The sequence below is a fragment of the Chroicocephalus ridibundus genome, chromosome 3 (assembly GCF_963924245.1).
Source record: "Chroicocephalus ridibundus chromosome 3, bChrRid1.1, whole genome shotgun sequence".
In the NCBI taxonomy this organism is placed as follows: Eukaryota; Metazoa; Chordata; class Aves; order Charadriiformes; family Laridae; genus Chroicocephalus; species Chroicocephalus ridibundus.
Window position 1 is genome coordinate 563,641 of NC_086286.1, and position 23,994 is coordinate 587,634.

Below are 23,994 nucleotides of genomic sequence, written 5' to 3' on the forward strand. Positions count from 1 at the left end.
AATTACAACTGTAGTTCCCAAGCTGAGAACATTTAAGTTCAAGTCGAGTTCAAAAGCAACTATCCGAAGGAGAAGGCTTATCTAAATGATGATATTGTTTTTAGCACTAATCATCCTATCTGTTGGCAGTACCAACATGCTGCAATCTCCACAGCTCCCTACGTAAATAAGCAGATTCCTGATGCTGTTCCAACTTCAGCAATGCCTTTGAAGGCATTATTTAGCTATGAATTTTTCTTACATGGTTATGTGATACTTTTAGCGTGTTGCTGTATGTAACCACAGATGCCTTATTTTGAAGAAATGTATCTAAAACTTATTTACTTTCAAAGTATAATTGGCGGGTGCTGGTCTGTATTTTATCTTCTTGTGAAATAAAAAATGAAATGGTTAAAAGAAATTCACTTTCACGCCCTCTACAACTTTTGAATGATAGAACAATAAAAGCAAATTATGGAAATGGTACTTAAAAAAGACACATCAGTTGATTTAGTCCAAAATATACTCTAGGGATGGGAGGGGATTGGAAGAAGAGCAGGGATAGAAAAACACAATGTTCAGGTTGCACAGTTCAAGCGAAGTGAAATGGATGTGCAGAAATTAAGATTTCTGCGGCAACACCAATTTGACTGTGCTACAAACAAGCACTGTTCTACGGTGCTAATCTAGCAAAACCATCAGAAACAGTATCTTGTAAATTTTTGTTTGTCTGTCTTGCCTTAAGAATTCACGTTAGCTGGATCTCCCTTTGAACTTAAATGGAAAATCCAATTTCCCATGTAATTCTTAACATTAAGAGGGCTTAAAGTGAAATTTAAAAAATTCTTCGTTTGAAAGAGGACGGATACAAGAGGTGAAGGCAGGCACGATGGAAAGAGAGGCAGAAGCACCAGGGAAGAGGAAATCTCTTCTTTGAAGGTAAATGAAAAAAACAAAGGCAGTATGAATATTTATGAAGGCAGAAAAATGAACATCAAAGTTAAAAAGACATATCATGATAGAGGTGACTAAGTGGAGGCTAAAGAAAAGAACGGGGGGGGGAAAAGCAAGGCACATACACAAGATAGCTGCTTTTCACTTACAGAAGTAGTGTTTGTTAAGCGCTCTATTATAATCCAAGACCAGCAGTGTGATCTGGTTAGATCACCGAGGTGTCTTTGATGCTTTTTGACCAGAGAGCTGGTAAGTACCTGCCCACGACTGTGTTTTGCTGCTGTTTTCTGATGCAGGGTATAATGGGAGCCGCTCTAAGGATGCCCAAGCGGCTTTAGCGGCCTAGGCGCAGGAGAAGGTGTCCTGCTGTGGCCGTGTGTGCCTGGGACGCGGCGAGAGCCCGAGGGGGGCGATGGGGGGCTGCGGGCAAAGCGAGGACGGGCAACGAGGATGGCTGAAATAAGCTGAGGGTGTGCAGCCTACTGAAGATTGTAAGCTGGAGCGGTGCTTGGGAAGTATTTGTTGTTTTTTCAAAAACCTGACAAAAAAAAATCTTAAAACTGAAAATTATTATTATTTTTGGCCCCAAACTAAGATTTTTCTGGGGTTTAGCCACATTTTTTTTTGTGTGTGTGTTTGGGAACAAAAAAGACAGCAAAAAAATACTTTGTTCTTCAATGAGCCAGCAATAAATAAAACCTAACATTTTAAAAACCAGAAGTTTCCTTGGGAAGAGAGAGCTATTTTTTCTTCCAAAATTACTTTGCCTTAAATTTGGGATCGACTCTGCTCTCAGGCTCAGGATCTGACTTCCCAGCTGCCTTTAAGCAATCAAATAGAAGTAGCAATTGGGACAGCTTTTCTCTCTCTTCCCCCGCTCCCCGCCCCCAGTCTTTGGCTGAGAAGTTACATGGGTTTACCTCAGAATAGATGCTGTGCTACCATAATCCTGGCACTTTTCACTGCAAATGAGATTTCGGCAGCATTTCCTAGAGTAAGTGGAGTACTCCTGAAGCCTGCTTGCCGGGCTGGTGAGATGCAGTAACCTGCTTTTGTTTGCCTCAGCATGTGGGCTTTTTCTTTTTTCTTTCTTTTTTTTTTAATTTTTTTTTATACCTTGTGATCTTCGCAGACTTTTGGCGAAGCTTAAAAGGTTAGCTTGAGAAGGGAGTGGTTATCATTTGTTTAGAAAATAAATAGAAAAAAGTAGGCCAAATACCAGTAAAGTTCCAGTTTTCAAATATTAAACTAACACACAACATTGCTGGCCTAAAAAGGTCACATGAAGTGGGAGAAAGGATGTATTTAGACTGATTGCCAGGCAGGACGTGGGATCTCTCACTGACTTGGCAGTAGATGCTTCAGCTCTATTTGCTATTAGCACTGTTTCTAATGCTCCTTATTTGCTAAGTTCTTATGTTTGACAAGATCCATGCTTTATTTTCCAGTATTTACACGGTATGAAGCAAGTCTGTAAATCCATTCGGAGGGTAACCAAGGGCTACCCCGCCCCCTTTTTCCTGCTTCATCTTCGGTTAGTAGACGGGATGCTCAGAAACCTGGGAAAACTGAAGTTTTGAGGGGTTTTCCTTTGGGGTGTGCTATGAGATAACAAGGTTACTTGTAACGTGTTTAAACTTGCTAAATATGGTGGACTAGGGTCCTTTGCTCCCAAATTTGTCAGTGAGCGTGAAGAAAGAAACGACTACTTAAACTACAGTAGAGCTGTTACAATTTCTTTGGAAGACATCTTAAGATTTAATAAAATGTAAGCATCCCTTTCTATGGTCTGACTTTAGGGCACTTGGCTAGCATAAAGCAGAAAGCCTAACGCAGCAGCTAAATAATTGCTGCCACATCATCTAAGCACATCATTATCACTGCTGGATGAGATGAAAGGTATTTACCGATGAGAGTCTGCCAGGGGAACGCAGTCTGCACAAGCTTCATCCAGCTCCAGCTGTAATCAATAGGAGCCTTCAACTAAACGAGAGCTTAAAGAACAAACTAACTTCTTTTGGAAATCCACTATGCTTCAGAATTTGCGAAATTAAACCTGGAGCTCCTCAGAAGCGAGATGCAGAGGGATTTGTGCCTAACAAAGCCCCTTGTTTTATTCCACGTATTGTTTGATGGTTGTCAAAATTATACTTTCCACCCTGACAACTCAAGCTGACGGGTTTTTTTCCCTCCCCCTTGAATCTCCCACTTCTCTTTTCCTCCTGTTTTTCTTTCCCTATTCCTCTGGGTTCTGCCCTTCTAATTTTTCAAGGCAGAGAATGCGCCTTTGTTTGTGAAGAGCAAAGCAAGTTTATGGCACCCTATTCATTATATTTATGAATCATATCTAACTGAATTTTTCCCATAGCCCAAAGGTGGCCGTTTGCCCAAAGGCGCTGCTCTCAGTGTCTGTATTTTCTATTTATAAGGTGTATTTTAGTTTACATCAGAAGCTGAGGGAAAGACTTCTGCTTGATATCACTTCTGCCAAATGAAACCCACAGAGAAGCTGTGGCCAAAGGAACTCTGTACAAAAGTTGTCTGGGCTCTGTAATTTTGTTCACGTGGGCGCATGGTAGTATACATTAGTTGCCAATAAAAACAATCTAAAATAGATACAGCACTGTGCAAGTCTTGAGAAGATCTTAAAATGCAGAGAACACAGGTAAGCGAGCACTGGGAGAGAAACACTCTCAAAACACAGTTTGATGAGAAAATCGGCATTTGCAAGATGGTCATGGAAGGACGAGAAGCTCCTCTGACAATCCCTTCTACTCCGTGCAAGTTGATGAAATTTCCTGAAAGAGCAGTTTATAACCAAATGAAAGAAAATTGTTGTTTTTGCAACTATTTGTGGTTGTGACAAAGCGTGGGCGCTCCCCAGAACGCGATGCTGTTAAGTGGGCAGTACAGCCCAAGGACCTTGAGGAACGAGCCATTCTAGTCCTCAAAAGGGTTATACTGGTATCAGCCATCGCTCCGTGCCAGGCCAGTCGTGGCTCTGGGTCCCTGGCCGGCATTGAGGAGCACCAGCACCACGGAGCCTAGGATGCACGTAGGAGACCTACTGTGGGACGATTGCTAGTGCAGGTGCCTGTCCAAACCAGGCACTTGGCCTCCAAAGACCTGCAGGAATAAACGGGAATCGGCTTTGTAGCTAACGCGGGGAAGGGAAGGACCGGGCCCTGACGGATTCACTGGACGTGTTTCTGAACACTGTGTGACGTGAGATGTTTCTCCTGCTCCTGCCTCCAGAGAGACAGACGAGTGGGAAGCTTTAGCCATCCTTCCTGAAAAGGCAGCACTGAGGCCCGCCCTTCTCTTCATCTTTTCTTCAGAAGGTATTTTGCTTGCTTTTCAGTCTGTTCCATTCCCTCTTTAAAAGGTACAAAGTCCCAGATTTTGATTTCCTTGCAAATTGAGTGTATGAGCTAACTGCCAAGGATACGTAGCCTGTGTGCATCTCGGCATTTCTGCGGGATGCCCGGAATGTTATCAGTACATTGCTCAGCATAACTCTTTCATTGCCTGCTTGTCTCTATCTCTAAGTAGACAGTCATAAATGTTTGATTAAAATCCAATCAATCTAGCCTTGCCATGACCATTGCAGAGGTTAACTAATGAGCACAAGCCTACAGGGGAACGTAAGGGCCTCATATACTGTTTAACACAGGCCAATATTGGCTGGTCAAAATAAATTTTGCTCATAAATTCTTGTAGGATGGGAGAGGAGATTTCTCAATTTAGACTTCCATCACAGTTATTGGGAAAAGCTGTCAATCACACTCAAGGTTTTCATAGACGTCTTGCTGCCTCAAATGCGTTCCAGACAGATTTAATTCCAGTGTGATTGATCGTCCGCTCGGCTTTGCAGCTCTGCCCTTTGGGGGAAAGTCCATGCCATGTCATTTATTTGCTGGATGGCAACAAAAAAATGACTAGTGGCCCTTTCATCACAAAGTGCTATCTTCCAATAACTGATGAGGCAAGGGACGGACTGACAGAAGGTGAATCTAGGGAAGACTAATTATATCAAAGTATTTAATGCTAAGAGAAAGAATAGGATAAAAAGAAATAGAGAAAAAGAGAAAGAATAGAAGTAAAGCAAGGAGGTAAGTACCTAAGTATTAGTGAGATGGTCTATTTATAGTGGAGGAAGAGGAAACATCTACGAGCATGTTAATTTCTTACCAATAGGATAAGGGGGAGAATGACTTAAAACTCTGAAGCAAAAGCATTTTAAAATAAGACTTTGATAATTTTACCAATCCTATTATTACTTACGCTACTACGATTTTTCTTAGCTTGAATAACCCATACCACCGTTTGCAACATCAAGCCTTCTCCCAGGGTAATCAACTTCAAATTCCTTGTGAAAGCTTAAGCGGTCTAACGGGGTACTAGTATTTCTCTGTGCTGTTTAGCTTACAGAAGCCCTCGTCATGGATAAGGATTCCGCTATTCTGCTCATGTGCAAACACTCAACCGAAAGACGGGGCCACTTTCAGACAACCCACAGTCCACGAGAGGAGAGCGCGGAGGATTTCAAAGGACAGCAAGAACCAGCCTGGCAGGTAATGGTATTTGTGGCCTGTAAAGATTTTTAAAAGCTTTTGCAAAATACAAGGTTTACAGAAAGTGTCTACTGAGGAGGAGGGGAAGTTTTTTAATGGACTGTAAACACGTAGGCTTAAGTAACTTGAAAACTTCCGTACGTAGCACCTAATCAACTCCATTGATTCAGAGGCGAGTTTTAATTAATTGGATGCTACCAATAAAAATGCGGAACACTGGTGGAAGAACAACGACAAGATTGGTTTCTAGCAGTTAGCTGAACATCCTCTGTAGCTAGATCCGTATCTAAACTTATTTAGGATCTAACAGACTATTAGTATGCTTTGGAGATTTCGTGGACAGGCAAAAAGATCGATATGAAAGAAAAGAAATAAAACGTCTCAGATACCAACAAGATAGGATCTTCTGAATGGATTTCAAAGTTTCAAAAACACCTCAGTGAAATGAAAACCAAGTCCTGGAAGTTCTTGTATCCTATTATTTTCAAAAGGACTGGGAAGCGTTCAATGTGGTTTAGGATCAAGTCCAAACGATTTTTAAGGAGTTAGGTCTCATTTTCAATGAAAGGAAAATAAAAAGGAAGCAAAGCATTAATAGATAAGTAATGGCTGAACACATATTAAAACCAGAAATCTTTTCAAAGCAGAGAACAATGATCTCTTATCTACAGAATGTTCAGTAAATAGGGTAATTCTGCGTATTGACCTAAAACTCTTGGGCGTGATTTATTATTAGTCTTATTTGTGCAGTAATTTTTATTTACCCCATAAGGCTTCGTATCTATTACGTGTTCGTGTGCTTGCCCAAAATGTCCAGTAACAGAGAGCAAAACTCCCGAGGCAGAAAATGCATCGGAGAAGTTGATGGAAAGAACTCTCTGTGACCATACAGCTACGTGTCGTCCTGTCCCAAACCAGCCATGTCCACTGCATCGTTCTGCTCCTCATAATGAAGAAAATGTATCTGATTTTGCATAACAATTTTACAGTTCAGTTTCTGGAAGGGATATGATTTTACAGAGAGGCTACTGAGGAGATGATTATTTTAGTCAAGCCAGGCATCACTTCCTACAGAAGGGGCGTGAAGTATATAATTAGTAAAAATGACAATATTTTTTCATTTGGCACTGTAAGCTGTTCATAATCCTATTTAGAGTCACCATAAATCATAAAGTATCTCGTTTCCTAAAGGAGCAGCTTGATTTCATTAATGTTTTGAAACTCACGTTGCAATGTTGCTAATTGTACAGTAATTTATCCAGGATCACACTGTGAATTGCTGTTTTCAGTCAGTTTTTGGCACTTGTTGTCAGTTTTAGTAAAGAAAAGAGGAAGAGAGAACGAAGAATTAAATAGACATAAAACTAACGGGAAGGGTATCTAAAAGGGACAGCACTGCTTGCTGTGTGACAGGCTGGGACACTCGGCACAACCATCGGCAGCAACGTAAGCGCAGGCTGAGTCAACAGCAGCGTTCCTTCGCATCAAGGCTACTCCCTCCGATACTTTGCAGCACTCCCTGCCCGCCCGCCCACCGGTAGGCTTGGTCTCCCCTTGGTACTGCAGGCTTCCTCTGGGAAGTTTTTTAGCGAGGGTTTTTAAAATAAAAGTTCCTCGCAACAAGGTGAAGGACTCATTCAGGACAGCGTTCCTGTTCAGGACAGCATTAAGCGATTGTGTAAACTGAGGCACGTGCCAAGATGTTGATGAAGCTGCTGGGATCCAAGCATGTGCTCTGCATGCTGGAACTCAACTAAATGTGTCTTAATACGATACCTACGTATAAGCGGTGGCTTTGTTTATTAAAATCAGTCTTGATAGACTTTCAGTACCTTAAGAAGTTTGGGGGGCACTAGCTATGAATAAAGCTCTGCATTTCTTCACAGCTTTGCATGCGAAGCAGCATCGACACTGATCTGTGAAACTGTACCTTCTTTCCTGGTTTGTGGATACGCATTGATCTTCCTTTTTGTTTGGTTTTTTTTTGTTTGTTTGTTTGTTTTCTACGCTCTGAAATGGAGAAAGCTGCAGAGATTCACTTGTAGCAAGAGCTGGGCTGCGGGAGGCCGTGAATGACATCTGGCTCCTCGCTAGCGAGTCTGCTCCCCGTGGAAACGCTCGTGCCACTCAGGGCCGCCCCAGCCCTGCGGTACTTTCCCTTATGGAAGGCGCTTCCTCACCGTCACCCTTTGTGCGGAACCAGTCCTCTGCATAAATACAGCACAGTTTTATAAAAATTTCAGTTCTGAGAAGTACAGTAGGAAATAGCCTTAGTGGTAGGTAAAACCAAGAAAGGTATCTTTTTAAATTTTGTTGCAGAAAATAGAGCAAAGAAGGAATGCAAGCCAAATGTTTAAAAGTATGAAGACGGAAGGCTTTCTCAGGTGAGCGCTTCTGCTGCATCTGTGCAGATAGGGCCTTCCAGAAGGAAATGGTCAGTGGTGACTGGTACCCTCTCTGTGCTACAGCCAGATGAGATAATAAATAATTCTAAATAGTTTGATAAGTAAAACTGAGGGACCGATGCAAACGAGCTTGAAAAACGAACGGGAGAAAAACAGAAAGTCTGCACGTTTAGCACATCTCTTCTGTCTGTCTCTGTCAGTCTAGGGTGAGCTGGAAGGAGGCGTTCTGACCGGGTATAAGGAAAACCCTTTTCCTCTTAGCAGCAAAAGGAAAAACCTTTTTCCTGCCTTAGGGCAGTGAAGAGGTGGAACAGGCTGCCCAGAACGGTTGGGCGCTCTCCATCCACAGGGGGTTTCAAGACCTGACTGGACAGATCTCCCTGGTCTGAGGGTCTGATGAACCTGGTCTGACCTCAGCGCTGACCCCGCTTTGAGCAGGACTTTGGACGGGAGACCTCCCGTAGATCCCTCCTCACTGGAATTGTTCTGTGATACTGTAAATGTACTCTAAGCTATTAACCAGAATGGCGAACTCTGCTACCTTTCTCTCCTCTGACTTTTTACAGATAGTGTTCTTCAGGCAGTAGTTGAGTCAAGTGAGGTTTCTGATGAAAATGTTTATGGAGGCTGAGTCACAAAACCTTTTTTATGCAACCTAAGCACCAAACTAATAAATTCAGGACAGCTGCGAACTAAGAGAAAAAAAACCCTGTAAGGAAGCCATTTGGTCATCACTGGGCTAAATTGTGAAATTAGTGCTAAGAATAGTTAACAATGGAACATAAGCATTTAATTTTTCAAATTAAGGACAAATGATGGGAATGGAAAAACCTGCATATTATCACTCCGGTTTTTAAGGGCTGTTGTCTACCCAGCCCATCCCAGTTGCATCCCAACGGGACAGTAATGCTGTCTTGAATCTGAATTTGTGTGACAGAGTCAGTTCTGTAACTTCATGCCATAAAGCTGGAGTGTGTGTTAGTTGGTGCGTTGCGTGAGCTTCGGCAGCGTTACGCAAAGATGGTCTCGAGCTGACCCCGGCAGATCCCACAGCTGTCCCTCTTGGAATGTTACGGCCAAATTAAAAAAAAAACAAACATTTTTGTGTCGCCTTTTTGCTATTTTTCATCTTTTTAGACATGTAGGATCATTCTTTCTGGCTGAACCCCCCGAGTGGCCGTTCAGTCTGTGAAAATCCCGATTGGTCCCTTTGGTCTCTTTAATATCTCGCTCTCAGCCTACTGATCATAGCTGTCGTAGGAGTGTGACTCCACCCCGAGGACAAGGCACTGTGAAACGGCTCCTTAGCCCCGCTTTGGTCACAGATGAGGCATGTGTACGGAGCCCCCGGGGCTCCCACAGCGGCTACGAGCCAGAATTCGCTGAGGCCGGTTTTTGGCTAGGTTGGACACAACAGATACTAAAACAAAGAATCAAATGCAAAGAACGATGTAAGCTGCTGCTGCTTTTGTCCCAAATACAACACTAAACACAGCAAGTGTTGTGTGAAGCGTGTGCTTGTTACGGTTACCACTAAGCTGTTCTGGGCAGGACAGATTTCCTTCCACATGCACGCGTCGTCCAGAAGAACGGAGCCTAAGTAAGGCTCCTGAGAGCTGTGGCGGTACAAAACGATGTCGCTGAATTTCAGTATTGCATGCTTTTCCCCATAATAACAGAGCCTGATCCCTATGATGAAAGTGTTCCGACAGTAATACCCGATTTCTTTTTGATGTTTCTATATCAAAATATAAAATTGCATTTGACAGCTAACAATCAGATCAAATTACTTATACATCACTTTTTCAGAATTACTTTCAAACTTTTGTTTGAATTTCCCAATGGTTTTAATTTTCAACAAAACTATACTGGTTTGTGCTCTCTAAAAAAAAGCCTCAGCCTTCTTCTAGGCAGTATTCCGTTACAATGGAATGTACCAGACCCATTAATCGAAGCTTTGGGGAACAGGCTTTTATGCTCAATCAACAGGTAGCCGCCACCAAATGCACAACGATGGAAAACTTAAGGCACTGTGCTTTCTCAAATTGGGCAGCATGAGACACCTCAGAAGGGCACAGATACTGCCAATCTACTTGCCAACAATTAACCTCATCCTGACCGTCTTTAATAATTAAAGATTTCCTTAAACATATAAATTATGCAACTCCCTTTCAGAAGCTGCTCTTTTTAAATTCCTGCTCTCACTGTACAAAATATCCAGACCTTTGTTTAATTAAGTTCTTAAATCGTTGGCCTCACTCATATCCTACAGCAGTGAGCTCAGGAAGCATTTCCTTTTCGGGGGTCCTGCGACTACCCCAACCTTCCAGCATCATAAATGAAGCTTTGGATTGTTGTGTTTCAAAGCGGGAAACAGCAGTTGCAAGGCTGCTTTCTCCAACCCCTGCGTTATTTCTGTACGGTTTTGCCACGTTTGTCTTGTCTCAGTTGTTAAAATCCCTCCTCATCCCCTGACTTTTGCTTTCTGCTGCTGTGAGCTGCTGCTATTGTGCAAGGTTCCCCTTGAAATGGGCTGAGCAGCGCTGCAAACGGCTTACGAGCTGTTTGATAGGTAAGAAAATCAAGCAAGCGAAGTGTTTCTGCACCGCTCGCAGGGCTCCGGCTTCTCTGCTGGCTGGGGAATCCCCCAGGAAGCTTTCAGGAGGGTGGAGAAGGCAGAGACAAGATCAAGACGAGTGCTCTAAAGCTGTGCTGAGGGGAAGAGGCTGAGGGTGTTCGAGGGTGTTGCTGGGTGGATCTCCTTGGCTAGTTCCTGGGTTTGGCTTTATTACATGGCTGTGCTTTCAATTTATTTCAAAGGTGCCTGGAGCCTTATAAATCTGCATACATAGTAAGCAAGAGATTCTCTTAACGGTGAATACTGAAATTTGAGTGTAATCATACTGGAGAGAACATTTTGATTTAAATACATAATGAAAAAAACTTTTTGTACAAATGTCTTCTAGAAATGCGGAATTTTCCCATTTATAGGCATACAGAGCCACAGTTTCTGATAGAGGAACGCTTTATGTTGGAACACGCACAAAAAAGCAGCCCCCTCCCCAAAATCATCACTTTCCGCATGCTGAAATAATAGATTAAAACCTGTATTTTCTGGCTTGTTTAAATGATGGTCAAACGGTGTTCGCGATGGGAAAAATGTGTGGTTTTCTCCTGCACCCAACTTTTGCAGTGCACAAACCCCATCGGGAGGATGGTTATAACTCTCTTCCAACTCAGGTTCATCTGAGCTGTAATGCTCTCCTGTTTCCGCACACCCCAGAAGCCCAAGACGCGCTCAATCGGTACAACGTTGACTTCGGCCTATAATTTTTATCTGTTTGTACAGTGCGTTCTCCATGAGATAAAAAAAAATACTGGGCCTAGAAGCGTCGGCAATATCTCAGGGTCTTGAAACCATCCTGAACTTCTTTGCCACCCAAATAACATACAAGGAGCGAGCTGGGAAGAAAATCTGTCTTGATCCTTCAAATGAAGCCAGGTAAGGTTGAGAATGATCTAGATGCAGAGTAAATACAAGCAGGGTGACTCCAGGTACAAATGTGTTTTTCCTTTAACCCTGGGAAATGGCAACGACTTTTGGATTCTGCACACTTTCCTGATTTAGTCTCCGACAACTTCTGGGAGGAGCAAAGTAGGGTATCTTCCCCAGCCTGGGGGGGGCCGATCAGCGGGTGCTCCAAAGCACTGCTAGTACTGATGTGACTGCTCTTGCTGCAACGCTGCCTATTGAAACATCACTGCTTTTAAATAGCTCTAAGCGTGACAGGCAACAAGTTGTCTTATCTGTTTCACCTTTACCATCTAAAAGCTATGTGGAGAAATTGTTCCTGATAAGAAAGTCCCTCGAGAACAAATTCATCTATGAAGAAAGTGCTTTACATACTACAAGGTATAAAAGCACAAGTGAGATCTGGTAACCCAGGTGCAAAACAAAATGGTTTCAAAATTGACGTAGAACTCAGGAACTACTTTTTTAAGGCACTTGACAAAGATAGCCATTTCTTGAAATGATGCTGTCTTTATCAACTTTGATGAACCTTCTCCAAATACTGAACTGTGTTTCTTGCTTCTAAACGTGTACTTAATTCCAGCTCTTTCTAATGCATCCCAGACACCCTAAATTCTCCTCAGAGTAAGACTAGACAAGAAAGAGATTGCTTTTGCCATCTTTCTGATCAAGCTGGTTTTATAAGCTAGGTCAAGCCAGCTAAAATCACACGTAAATTTCTGCTCGCTTTGCCGTGTTTTATCCCTGTCCTCTGTGCAAGTCTGTTATTAAATGTTAGCTTATTGGCAACCTCTTTAAAACCATACAGAAAATTACCTGTCAGAAGTCCTTGCATTTTCCGTTTCTAACTACTTCTGTCAGAACAGGCAGCTGTTACAGTACTGATAAGGATTTATTTTTAAATTGTTAACGCTAAGAAATATGCAGTAATTGATTGTCCACATTTACTGTTTTTCTGGCACTGTGGTATTTTTCATCCTGTAAGATGTCCTATTTTTTTCCCCTGGCTTTCTTTAACTCTTGTGAATATTAATTAGTGAAAAACTAACTTTTAAATTTTTGTATAAACACCAGTTTTACACAGCAGTCTGACTTATCTGTTTAATATCTTCATCAATGACATAGTGGGATTGAGCGCACCCTCAGCAAGCTTGCAGACCACACCAAGCTGAATGGTGCGGCTGACATGCCCGAGGGACAGGATGCCATCCAGAGGGACCTGGACAAGCTGGAGAAGTGGGCCTGTGTGAACCTCATGAGGTTCAACAAGGCCAAGTGCAGGGTCCTGCACCTGGGTCAGGGCAACTACCAGTGTTAATACAGGCTGGAGGATGAAGGGATGGAGAGCAGTCCTGCTGAGAAGGACTTGGGGGCGCTGGGGAGGGGCAACGCTGGACATGAGCCGACAATGTGTGCTTGTAGCCCAGAAGGCCAACTGTATCCTGGGCTGCATCCAAAGCAGTGTGGCCAGCAGAGTGAGGGAGGGTATTCCGCCCCTCTGCTCTGCTCTGGTGAGACCCCCACCTGGGGCACTGTGTCCAGCTCTGGAGCCCTCAGCACAGGAAAGACATGGGCCTGTTGGAGCAGGTCCAGAGGAGGCCACAAAAATGATCAGAGGGCTGCAGCCCCCCTGCTGTGAGGACAGGCTGAGAGAGTTGGGGGGTTTCAGCCTGGAGAAGAGAAGGCTCCAGGGAGACCTTACTGCAGCATTTCAGTACTTAAAGGGGGCCTACAGGAAAGATGGGGACAAACTTTTTAGAAAGGCCTGTTGCAATAGGACACGGGGTAATGGTTTTGAACTAAAAGAGGGTAGAATTAGACTAGAGATAAGGAAGAAACTATTTACAATGAGGGTAATGAAAGAACCACTGGAACGGTTTGCCCAGAGAGGTGGTCGATGCCCCGTCCTTGGAACATTCTAGGCCAGGCTGGACGGGGCTCTGAGAAACCTGGTCTAGTTGAAGATGTCCCTGCTCATGGCAGGCGGAATTGGACTAGATGACCTTTAAAGGTCCCTTCCAACCCAAACCATTCTATGATTATCAAAGTTTTTCTTTTGGTGCAAGTTACGGCTGGTAGTGGAATTTAGGTGTCAATAATATCAAAGTAGATGAGATGATTATTTACTTGGAGACCAGCAAAAGGCCAGTTCTCCTGATCTTTCTGAAATAAAAGGTTCACGGGTAGACAGTGATCAATCACTTTGAAAACTCAGTCTGAAGATATTACTGGTGTTGATGGACAAGAAAAACCCTTCCTGAAGCCATTCAGGCTTGAAACTTTAAATTACTGTACTCTCCATTGCTTTCACTATCTATTGGCGTTTGATTGCGCGCATTATGACCAGTTACCTGTTAACAGAAATCCCACCCATGCAGGCATATGCCTATAAAAATCCATGAGCAAGTGCTGTTTGTACTCAGAACACTACACGGAACATCTGTTCAGGCACGGGCTAAACCCGCTCAAGTGCGATGTCAGATTTGCTTATATCGTACCAGACTGGGTCACGCATTAGACTAGAAGTTTACTTCAGCTTAAATTCAGCTTGTGAAAGAAAGCTCAGCCACATCTTCTCTTTTTCAGAACTGACTTACATAGGCTTAAATGACACCTCGATACGTCTACTCAAAAGCATGATTTTTTTTAATTGGGAGTTAATAAGGGTAGATTCATAGCTTCCCAAAGTAAATATCTCTTCCCAGGAGATACACCTTCATAAACTGACTCCTTTATCATCCCATTTAAGAATTTTACTTATTTCTGTGCTTTAGCCTTCTACGGTCATTGCCACTATCCTGAACCAAACAAGTACTATTTTTCCCACCTCCTGAAAACTAGCGTTTTGACAGTAAGAAACGAAAATAATAAAGCTGTGTGAAAAAAATCCCCAAAACTCAACCCCAAAACAAAAGCACCACAGAAAACCCCCACCAAAAACTGAAAACAACAGACGACCCCCCCACCTTCTAACTGCAGAACAGTTGTGGGGCATTTTCCAGGTAACAGCAATAGATAAGGGTCTACTGAACATCTAGTTCTCAAAATGCCTAATGAAGACATTGGGATATGTTATGCCAGAAAAGGTCTAATTAATTTCTGGGCCTCATGAACTTTTTTTTTAGCACTGTAGCTTACAAAAGCGTGTGTAACACATGCTGTTTTCTTATAACTTTTTTCAGCTTCCAAGCTAGAGGTTTTACCATATAATTACACATAACAAAGATTAGACGTTTCTCTACTACACTTAAAACAGAATCAACTTTTAAAATTATTTCAGATCAACAAATAAAACACAAATGTGAACAAGCATAAAAGGTATTGTATAACAACTACGTGTATGCTAAACTAAAGTACTTCATAGCTCTGTAATTTGCAAATCCCTCTTGTATTTTTAGTAAAGTTAAGATGTAAATGAAAGAAGGTACGAGCAGGATTCTTGTGCATTTAATATGTTCTTTCAGGTTAAATTTTGCTTTATGTTTAATTATGGCAAGTAGCTTTCTCTCTAGAACTATCGCTTTCTGTCTGCTATGAAAACAAAACTTAGCAAATTAAAGATGAGAACAGATACAATCTTTGTAAAATATCATGCTTTTTATCCCTGAACCTAACATGGCTGATTATCTATTCCATGTATTCTCATCACACGCAGAGAGAAGAGATCTTACTAGCCAAGTCCAGATCTTTTGATCTTATGGACAGAAGGAATGGAACTTTATGACAGGTATGTGGCAAACTTCCCTTTGATAAGAACCCTGCAGCTGAAAGGATGCTTAAATCTTGTATGAAGTATTATAGAACATGCATAAACGATGATAGTCCAGAAAAAATAGCTCAAAAAGCATCACAGAGGGAAAATGAGAATAAATACTCTTGAAGTATAATGAAAGGAGATGGCCAAGCTCAACTTAAACAAAGACCATGCAGAAAAAGTAGAAGTTCTCACTGAGTTAGCACGCACACACAGGACAAAGGGGCTGCCATGACAAAGTGCTGTACAAGAACAGTTGACTGTACCACAAAATATGCAGACTGTTCAAGATGCAACCTGGTAAGGTGAACTCAAAAATTACTCTCTCATTGTGGTTTCCACCAGACCAAAAGTCTCTCGCTAGTACGGGGTCCTATCACACTATGTTCTTACTGTCCTTGATGATAGGAAAATGGCAAAATAGCAAGCCTAAACAACATACTGAATTAATTCAAGTAATGGTGGAGGCTGGTTTGCTTGGCCGTAGTTCAGCAGGTATTCTTCATTAGTAGAGGATGTGCAAAGGAACGCAGGCATCACCAGGCCGTACAGCGAAGAATCAAACAGACCACTTCTGTATTTGCGGGAAGCTTTGTTCTTCCTTTAGGACTATTTTGGCACGCACAGAAAGGCGAATACAAACAGTAGCTACCACCTTCCTTTGCCAGCATGAGAAAAAAAATGAAGAAAATCACTTGGAAAGAGAATAAAATAAGGAAAATAAGAGTTTTGAACTTCAGCTCTTGAACTAGTTTCCCAGCTTGCTAAATTAACATGCCATCATTGGAGATGCTGAAGAAATGCCTTGGACCTTTAAAAAGTGTGTGTCTGTAATGCTGAGAGCCTTTAAAGATGTTCTAGGGTTCGAAAAGGTGACTCAGTAACCCAAACTTCAAAATTAAAGTAAAACACAGATAAGAGCATTTCAATCATACACTAACTAATCTGATGCAGGAATCTGGTTTGAAAACAGAGAAAAAAGTGTTTGTTGAGAGAAAATTACCTTGAGCAAACAATTGGAGGAAGGAGCACGCAACCTTTCTCAGCAGGCTAAAGAACTATAATGCAGTAGTCCGGGATGAAATATCTGCAGCTCTGCTCCAAGCAAACACATTGAGAACACTGCTGTAATGCTTTCATGCAAGTGTGGCAGGAAGAATCTATCCCCAAAGAGGCAATGGTGTCGCTATAAGATCAGCTGGGAAGGGTGCTAAAAGCAGCTCCCAGGATACTCTCCCGCTGCTGGCACTGCTAGGGACACTTCTGTACCACTGCAACTCCACAGACCGCAGCTCACGGACAGCAGGTACTGAAACAGGGAACAAAAGCGAGCCTGTGCTCTCACAAATCTTGTCTTGCGTCATCTGATGCTACTGAATTCCTCGTAGGGTTTACTGACTGTTAGGGTGCTTGTGTTTGCAACAGGTACAGGGAGTTCCTTGAAGGGATAAATAAATATTCCGTCTTTTAACGGGGTGCCAAGTATACTGGGATGCCCAGTCAGGATCGCATATAAGCGCGTTCTTCCCCTTTGCTATCTGGTGTTATTCCTGACTGCATTATGAGAAAGACCTCCAGCTTAGAGAACGGAATTCTGAAGGAGGACAGATGGCCGGAGGGTTGGACTGTCTTCAGGCCATGTGCCTTCTGAATACATTTGCTATGTTTTGTCTGTCAAAACATTAGCCTCCGCAGAGCTACTAAGCAAACAGGCATTACAATCAACAAACTAAACCCAAAAGTATGACAGTCGATGCGACTACTGTATGATCCCATTTTTCTTGAACAAGACGCCATGAGAACTGCTAATGAGTTTACTTAAACTTGGAAGTCTAGTGTTTGCCTGCGTAATCACAATTCAAGAAGCTAAGGTAAATACAACTTTCAGAAGCTTGCCCGAATGTAGGAGACTTGGCGTGATTAGCATATGGTATGAATCTGTAGCTGCAACGTACCGAGCGTACTCCTGCAGGGGTCAGAATCACGGAAAAGCAGTAAGTAAGGAAAGGATGTGAAGCAGCTGCTAGTATTTACGCTGGTGATGGATGTTCACAGTAAAATGGTCAGACAGAAGAGAGAATATCTATCCAAGGTCTTGACATGACACTCACAGCTGTGCAAATAGCACAGATGGGAAGATGATTCAGAATGGCCAAATTTTGAAAATGCCCAAACCCAGGCCCTCAGGACCTCAAAACAAGATGTTTTTTTGTGACCTCCCCTCTGGTCCCTGAAGGCTATTAAAGAGATGCTCCAGAAAGGGCTCTCTGCAGCAAAACGCAGCGGTTTCACAGATTAACAGCTTGAACAATTGGTTCAGGATGGGCTGATGAAAAATGATCTCTGCATGACGTGCCTAAATGTACAAGAAATTAATTGGCATCAACGAACCCTCAGTACAACGAGCTGTGAAAATGTCAGCTTGTATCCTTCTGTGGATCCTCTTAGACATGCAAAATTCTTACGGCTTTTCCAAGTTATTAGCATTCAAATGGCATGTGGAACCAGATCGGTCTCTTAGGGTGGCTACTGCTGGCAATGAGTGTTCTCCACTTGCTGAAGGACTGGCGCAAACATACGTACACATGAACTGTGCCCGAGTAAGCACTCTGAACTAATGGCATCTTCAACCAGATAACTAGACCTCATTTCTCCTTCCACAGCTTCTCTCCTCGCCCTTTCTTCAAACTAAACAGGTCTTGTGTTGTTGAGAGGCGCAACTCTGGAACTCGTCACAACTCAGGCTCTTTTAAAAGTAGTCCTGGAAGCATTACTCTTCAAAGACAAGAAGCGCGAAAAACTTGGGATGCTGCACACTTCTAACTACAGGCAATATTATACAAATGGGTCTCCGAAGCATTTCTGGGGCCAGCCTAGGAAACCGTCATAGGCGTATTTTAGGTTATGCCTATATTAGCAAACAGCGTGGACCCAAAAGAGCAGATCAGACACGTTGGTGCAGAGGCTCCAGTGTCCCAGTACAGGCATTTCTGAGGGTCCCCGGGCTCTGGCTGGTGTGGTCCTGGAGCTCCTGTGCTCATTAGTGGTTGTGGCGTATTAGCAGCGCTCCTGCAGTGCGCTTCAGGCTTAGTTTCATCTGAACAGGGTCCGGCCTGCATGCTGCAGGACTGCTCAGCGAGGCAAATCAACGTGCGTTAAGCAGAGCTCGTTAGGAGGTGCATTTGAGAAGCGCAGCTCGCACGCCAGCCCGGACGGCAACGAGGAGCGCCCTGCCTGCCGCCCACCCGGCCCTGCGGCCTCCGCCAGCTCTGCAAAGCCCACCCGCACCTACACAATTTTTATGGCCTTTATATGCCGGTTGCACATCCCTGCTATTTGTACTTATATAATATTAAGTGATTTCTGTATAGAAAAGAAAACAGCATGAACTGCTCTCCTTTGTCCCTCCCTCCTTAAAAAAAGAACAAAGAGGAATCTAGAGATGCAAAATTTAGGCTTTTTTTGACTTATTTACACTAAGTTAACTTCTTGAGGTAAAAGCCTAGATTGAATATGGTAAGTTACTTTGAAAAGTACTGGAAAACTTAACAAAAAAACCCCCCGCCAATGAAGAGATCCCTAAAATGATTTTGCGGGGGAAAAATAACCACAGCACAGAAAACAAGTTCATTCCTTTCCTCCCCCCACAGAGAATGAAAAAAGCAACCGACATCCACCAAGTCTAAGCAGAACTATCTAAAAAAACGTCTCTCTCTCTTCCATATAAGAAAGCATTGCTGTCTTTTATTACAATCTCTCTCCCCCGTATGTTACAGTCACAGAGACTGGAGAAATATAGGAAGCTAATCTAGCTGAGAAGCAAAAAAAAAAAAAACAAAACTCTGCTTACGTTATTGCCAGCACAATAGGAAGGCAAAAAAAAAAAAAAGTTCTTTCCCCTTTTCAAGTTTACAGGTTATTTGGTACCTTTGCTTGGCTCTTTTCATTCAAGTGTCATTAACGTTCTAGGAAAAGCTAGTACTTTCTTGCAGACTAGATTTGACAAAATTGAATTAATTGGGTGATTTTCTTTTGACTTCAGTAAGAGCAGACTCAAGTCACAGAGCACTGAACAACACCGTAGAAATACAATTCAGTCTTGCGTGTAGGCAACAGAGTGCAGTTATTTAGTTGGTTTTTTTTCCTGAGGCAAAAAGTGTCTGAATATTAGCTAACTCAGTTACTTGCTTAAAAATATTTCGTACGCGGTTTTTTGTTCTTCCTAATTTGAGTGATACTTTCACATCGAGAGGTGAGAACATTTGAGTGGCTTCCTGAAAGCGCTGGCAGGTGCCATGTAGGGGAATCTACCTTAGCGACCACTTCGGCAGCCCTTTGAGTTAGCGGCACGTGTAGAAGTGGCAGCATTAGTTAAGGTCATAAAGTGAGAGTTTAAGATACAGTTGAAGTGTTTAAATTGAAGCACAAAACCCAGTGCTCTGCACGGAAGAGGTCTTCCTCCAGGATAACTCTCCCTCGTATGTTCATCCATCTGGGGGTTCCTGGCACTTACTGCTCACATACAGTATCTTAAGAATTCCCCAGGAAATTTTTGCTACCCACACTTCTACACAGTTATGCAGGAACATGTTTCTAATCACTAGTAATTATAAAAATGATGTATATCATAGGAAACTGCAGTCGTTTCCATAGAGTTGCCGTCTGCAAGACAGTGTGCTTTGCCATCAACCTGCCATCTGTGCTATCCATGGGTTACACGGTCTCTAACAGCGTGCGTTGCAGACAGAAAGCTCTCACCACTGATAAATACCGTAGCTGTCACTTGTTTTCTTCAGGTCAGAAGTTAAGACGGTATTAAGTATCTCTTGTAACTCAGGCATATGGCCATGTTTTGGGAGATTACCTAACGATGAAGCTGAGCACATCACTGAGGCCTCTGAAAGTCCAACAGGACCAGTGTCATTTATGCATGTTTATTCCAAGCACAGAAACCAACATGAGCGCGCTTGGCCTATCAGACCCTCACTATTTAACATTTAAAAAGGGAGTGGACATCTGTATTAAAACAGAAGGCCCCTCATACTCTGGTATGATGTCAATAATACAGCTCCTCAGAGTATGTTTTTGTTTGAAACAGAGGTCTCCACACTTTCACATTGGTTATAAAATACTTAGTGCTGCTGGACTGGAAGGAAAATGTCATACATCTGCAAACAATTAGAAGGAGCTGGACTTCATATTTGATTTACTAAACAATAAAACAAGCTTAAGTGTGACTATATGTGTAAGTTACACTCCCTAGGAGCCTCAAGCAGTTATCATAGCAAAGTCTTTTAACTGTAATTAAATAAATCCACAGTGGGACCATTGCTGATCAAGATTATCTTTTATAAGATATTTTCAGCAGTGAAAAGCATGAAGATCATGAAGTTGAATGCATGCTTTAAGTGCTCCAAAAGTCTTTTATCCTTTCTTTCAAGCACACTGTCCACTACCCTTTTTCCAGCTGGAATTCATTCAGCACGATACATTTCAGCTTTCAAACACTAATATTTCCACGTTTTCTGCATTTAGATTGAAATTTTGGCATGAGCAAATTAGTAGCAAAACTCTGATTCAGTCGAGCCCAAGATTTCACCACAGTTTGTGTATCTGCTAGTTAAAATTAAGTTCTGATACTATAACAACAGTTATTTGTTTAGTTATAAATTAACCAAAGAATTGTGAATTGAATATAAATTCCTGAGACTCGCAAGTCTCAGGAAGCCAGAGCATAGAGTAAAATAACAGTAGTGTAGGGACACCAGTCGTCTTCTCAACAGAACAAAAATCTCAGCCACTTGTCAGCTTCTAAATTAACCCTAATTCTCAACCTTTATTTGTAATATGAAGCATTGGTACTACACACCGTTAAACTTTCCTATGCTATCCCTGAGTTATACACATGAAGCCATTGCAGCAAAAAGTGATGTTCACGTTTGGAAGTTTTCTAGCATTACTTGCAATTTTTATAAAAATAAAAGCGGTGGTATGTCTAAAGCTGAAGCAGTTTATTGCAATTCACCAGCGAATACGAGTGCCAGCCGCAGTAAAGCAGCATCACCTGAAGGAGGGAATCCGGTATTCTGTTGCTGGTTCCGCTGCTACTTTGCCAAGTCAAACTAAGGAAAAACGCCACATTTGCCACCCTTGGCATTGATTTTTCCCTTGATAACCCTAAGCAAACACTCAGGGTTAAGGGGATCATGGTACTGACCTCCTGCGGTAGGTTCTTTGCTTGACATTCTTGATTTGGAGTGACAGAAATGTTGAACATTAGCAGATAAGCCAGCAATGCAAGTCTGAGGCTTTGCCTACAAAAATAACTTATCCAGCCTCCACGATGATCACTATGCTTCAGAATGACAGGGAATTTACTTACAAGTGATAAATAATGTTCTATATACATGAATACCAGGGAGAAAGGGACTACCACTGTATATTACAGCTTGCCCTGATTATAGCCACTCAAGTACTATTTTATATGATTATACTGTTATGGGCCACAAAGTGGAAAAGATGAACCACGGGGTCTAGTTTTGCCCTCTGTTTGGCATGGTTATCCCACTAACGTGCTTGAAAACCGATCTGATGAACAAGGAGTAGAATATATTTTTATGAAAGAAAACAAAACAGTGGATGAAACATTTGTTACTTCAGCAAGTATAAGAGTAAACTATTTATATAAAATAATAAGTGAAACTGTCTTAGTTTACAGTAGTGCTTGTGAGTCTGGTTCCTGAATGCATACAATTAACATTGCTAATACCCTGACAGTTTTGGCTCTGTGTGTGGTGTATGCACACTCAGATGAAAGCTCGTCATTGCCATAGTTTCAGAGACTGGCGAGACCACGAGTGGAAGTAAGCTGGCAGCATCTGCCTAGAGCCACTTCCACAGAGATCAGAAGAGCACAGGCCGTTCAGATGTTTGGTTCCTACTGCTTGATCACACATAAAAACACTGCATTGTCCTGCGTTACAAACTGGTCTAAGCAAAAGTCCATATGGTGGTTAATTCTTGTTCCATTCGGCATTCACTTACTGAAAAATACATAGTTTTGCAAATCTTTAGAAGTCATCTATAATATGACCTGCTATGTTACCTGCTTTTTCAAAGCACTGCCTCTCCTGGACATATTTAATACAATACAAAATGTTTGACTAAAGTTGCATTACTTGCATTAAGGAGCTTTTTTTGGTTTTTTTGAGGATCTACAGACAACAGAATTAACTCCACCCATTAGGCTGAAATAGATGGAACAGACTGTAAGGCTGCGACAAACTGCAAGTTCTGTTACCGTAACAATAACAACATGCATGTATTTTATTTACCTATCTTAGGGAAGTGTGTACACATCCAGTTTAATGGTGCCACAATATATGCTACTAAACACAAGAGTGCCATTTTCCAGGCATTAGATTTGTTATCACACGCACTCCAATTATACCCAAAGTAAAACATAGGGCAGCACCCTTACCTTGGCACACGTTGTGATCGCTTTGCTCGTACCCAGCTGCACACTGAATTTGATGAGTTGGGTTTGGAGGGGCACGGTGAGGATCAGCTGGAGTCCGTCGAATGACGTTGTTTCGACCACTAGTGGATTCAGCTGCTGCTTCTTCTCGCTCATTTACAATAATTTGCGCTGTTCTAGGTAGACAGAGGTATCCTCCATAGTGGTTAACACATTTCATCCCACCTTTACATGCATCTGGGACTATTTCACATTCATCAATATCTGTGGTTAGCAACAACACAAGTCACGCTTTTAACATTCGAACCTTCTGCAACAGCCATTAACACAAATAACACAATGAGACATGCAAGCACACCTCCTTGTCCAAAACAGGGGTGTGTAATGATAATACTTAGAGAATACCAATGGCAAGTCTGTCTGTGAAAATTATTTACTGTACCTTTGCACCGTTGCCTAACAGGATCCCATTCATAGCCATCTGTGCATTGCTATGGAGAAAAAAAAAATATTAAAAATTAGGCTACTCGGGATTTTTATTTTTGAAAAATAATCAAGCATATTTCAATGAACTCAATGTTTGATGTTAAGGGAAATGCAGTGTTTGCATATCTTAGTAAGCTAGAAAAATGGCTCTTGGTACATCATTGCTGTGCAGGAACAAGTATTTACAGAGAGAGCCTCTATCTCAGGAAGTTCCTAAGATATCGTTTGTTGCGAGTACGTAGGTTTTATTGGGGCTGGGGAACACACTGAGAAAAGCCTCACTTTCTCCTTGCCTTGTTCCTATACACTGTTTTAAAGCATCTGTCAGTGGCTGGATCCTGGTATAAAGAAACCCCTGGACCGACCCAGCTGACTAGCATGAAAATTTTCTTATGAAAAAAAGAAACAAGTTTTTCTGAATTTTCATCATGTTCACTGCCTTCCAACAGGTGAACATCTTTCATTCCTGGGGCTGGTTTCCCAGAGGGACTGCTGGGCCTCTATCCCCCTGTACTTCACCCTCTCTGCCAAGAGCATTCTGGTGATGGGGAAGGATCCCATGACAGCTGGAAATTCATTCACCTGCTTTTTAATCGCATGACCCCAGGAACTGCAGTCTAGGAAGAGCAATTTATATTGTGAGACATACAATAAGCGGTTAGAGTTTATAACAGTGGGACTACCTCTATAAGTAAGACTTTGCAAAATTCAAACAAGACTATACTCAGCAACTATTCATGTCAACGCAGACTAGTAACTCCAGGAAGAATTTTAAATATTCTGACCTGCAGTTAGGTAGGCATCTTCAGTGTTCCTCTGCCCAAAAGCATTAC

The 23,994-nt window shown here is 42.2% G+C and overlaps 1 protein-coding gene across 2 annotated transcripts in view; it reads right to left on the reverse strand.

Annotated features, from left to right (window-relative positions):
* EFEMP1 (EGF containing fibulin extracellular matrix protein 1) overlaps positions 1-23,994 on the reverse strand; it is a 50,135-nt gene that overhangs the window by 23,358 nt on the left and 2,783 nt on the right. For both annotated transcript variants that reach the window (XM_063331169.1, XM_063331168.1), the window contains exons 3-4: positions 23,118-23,166; positions 22,679-22,939 (exon numbers count right to left, since the gene is read on the reverse strand). In XM_063331169.1, coding sequence (XP_063187239.1) covers positions 22,679-22,939; positions 23,118-23,166 — 310 coding nt within the window. The remainder of the gene's footprint in view (positions 1-22,678; positions 22,940-23,117; positions 23,167-23,994) is intronic.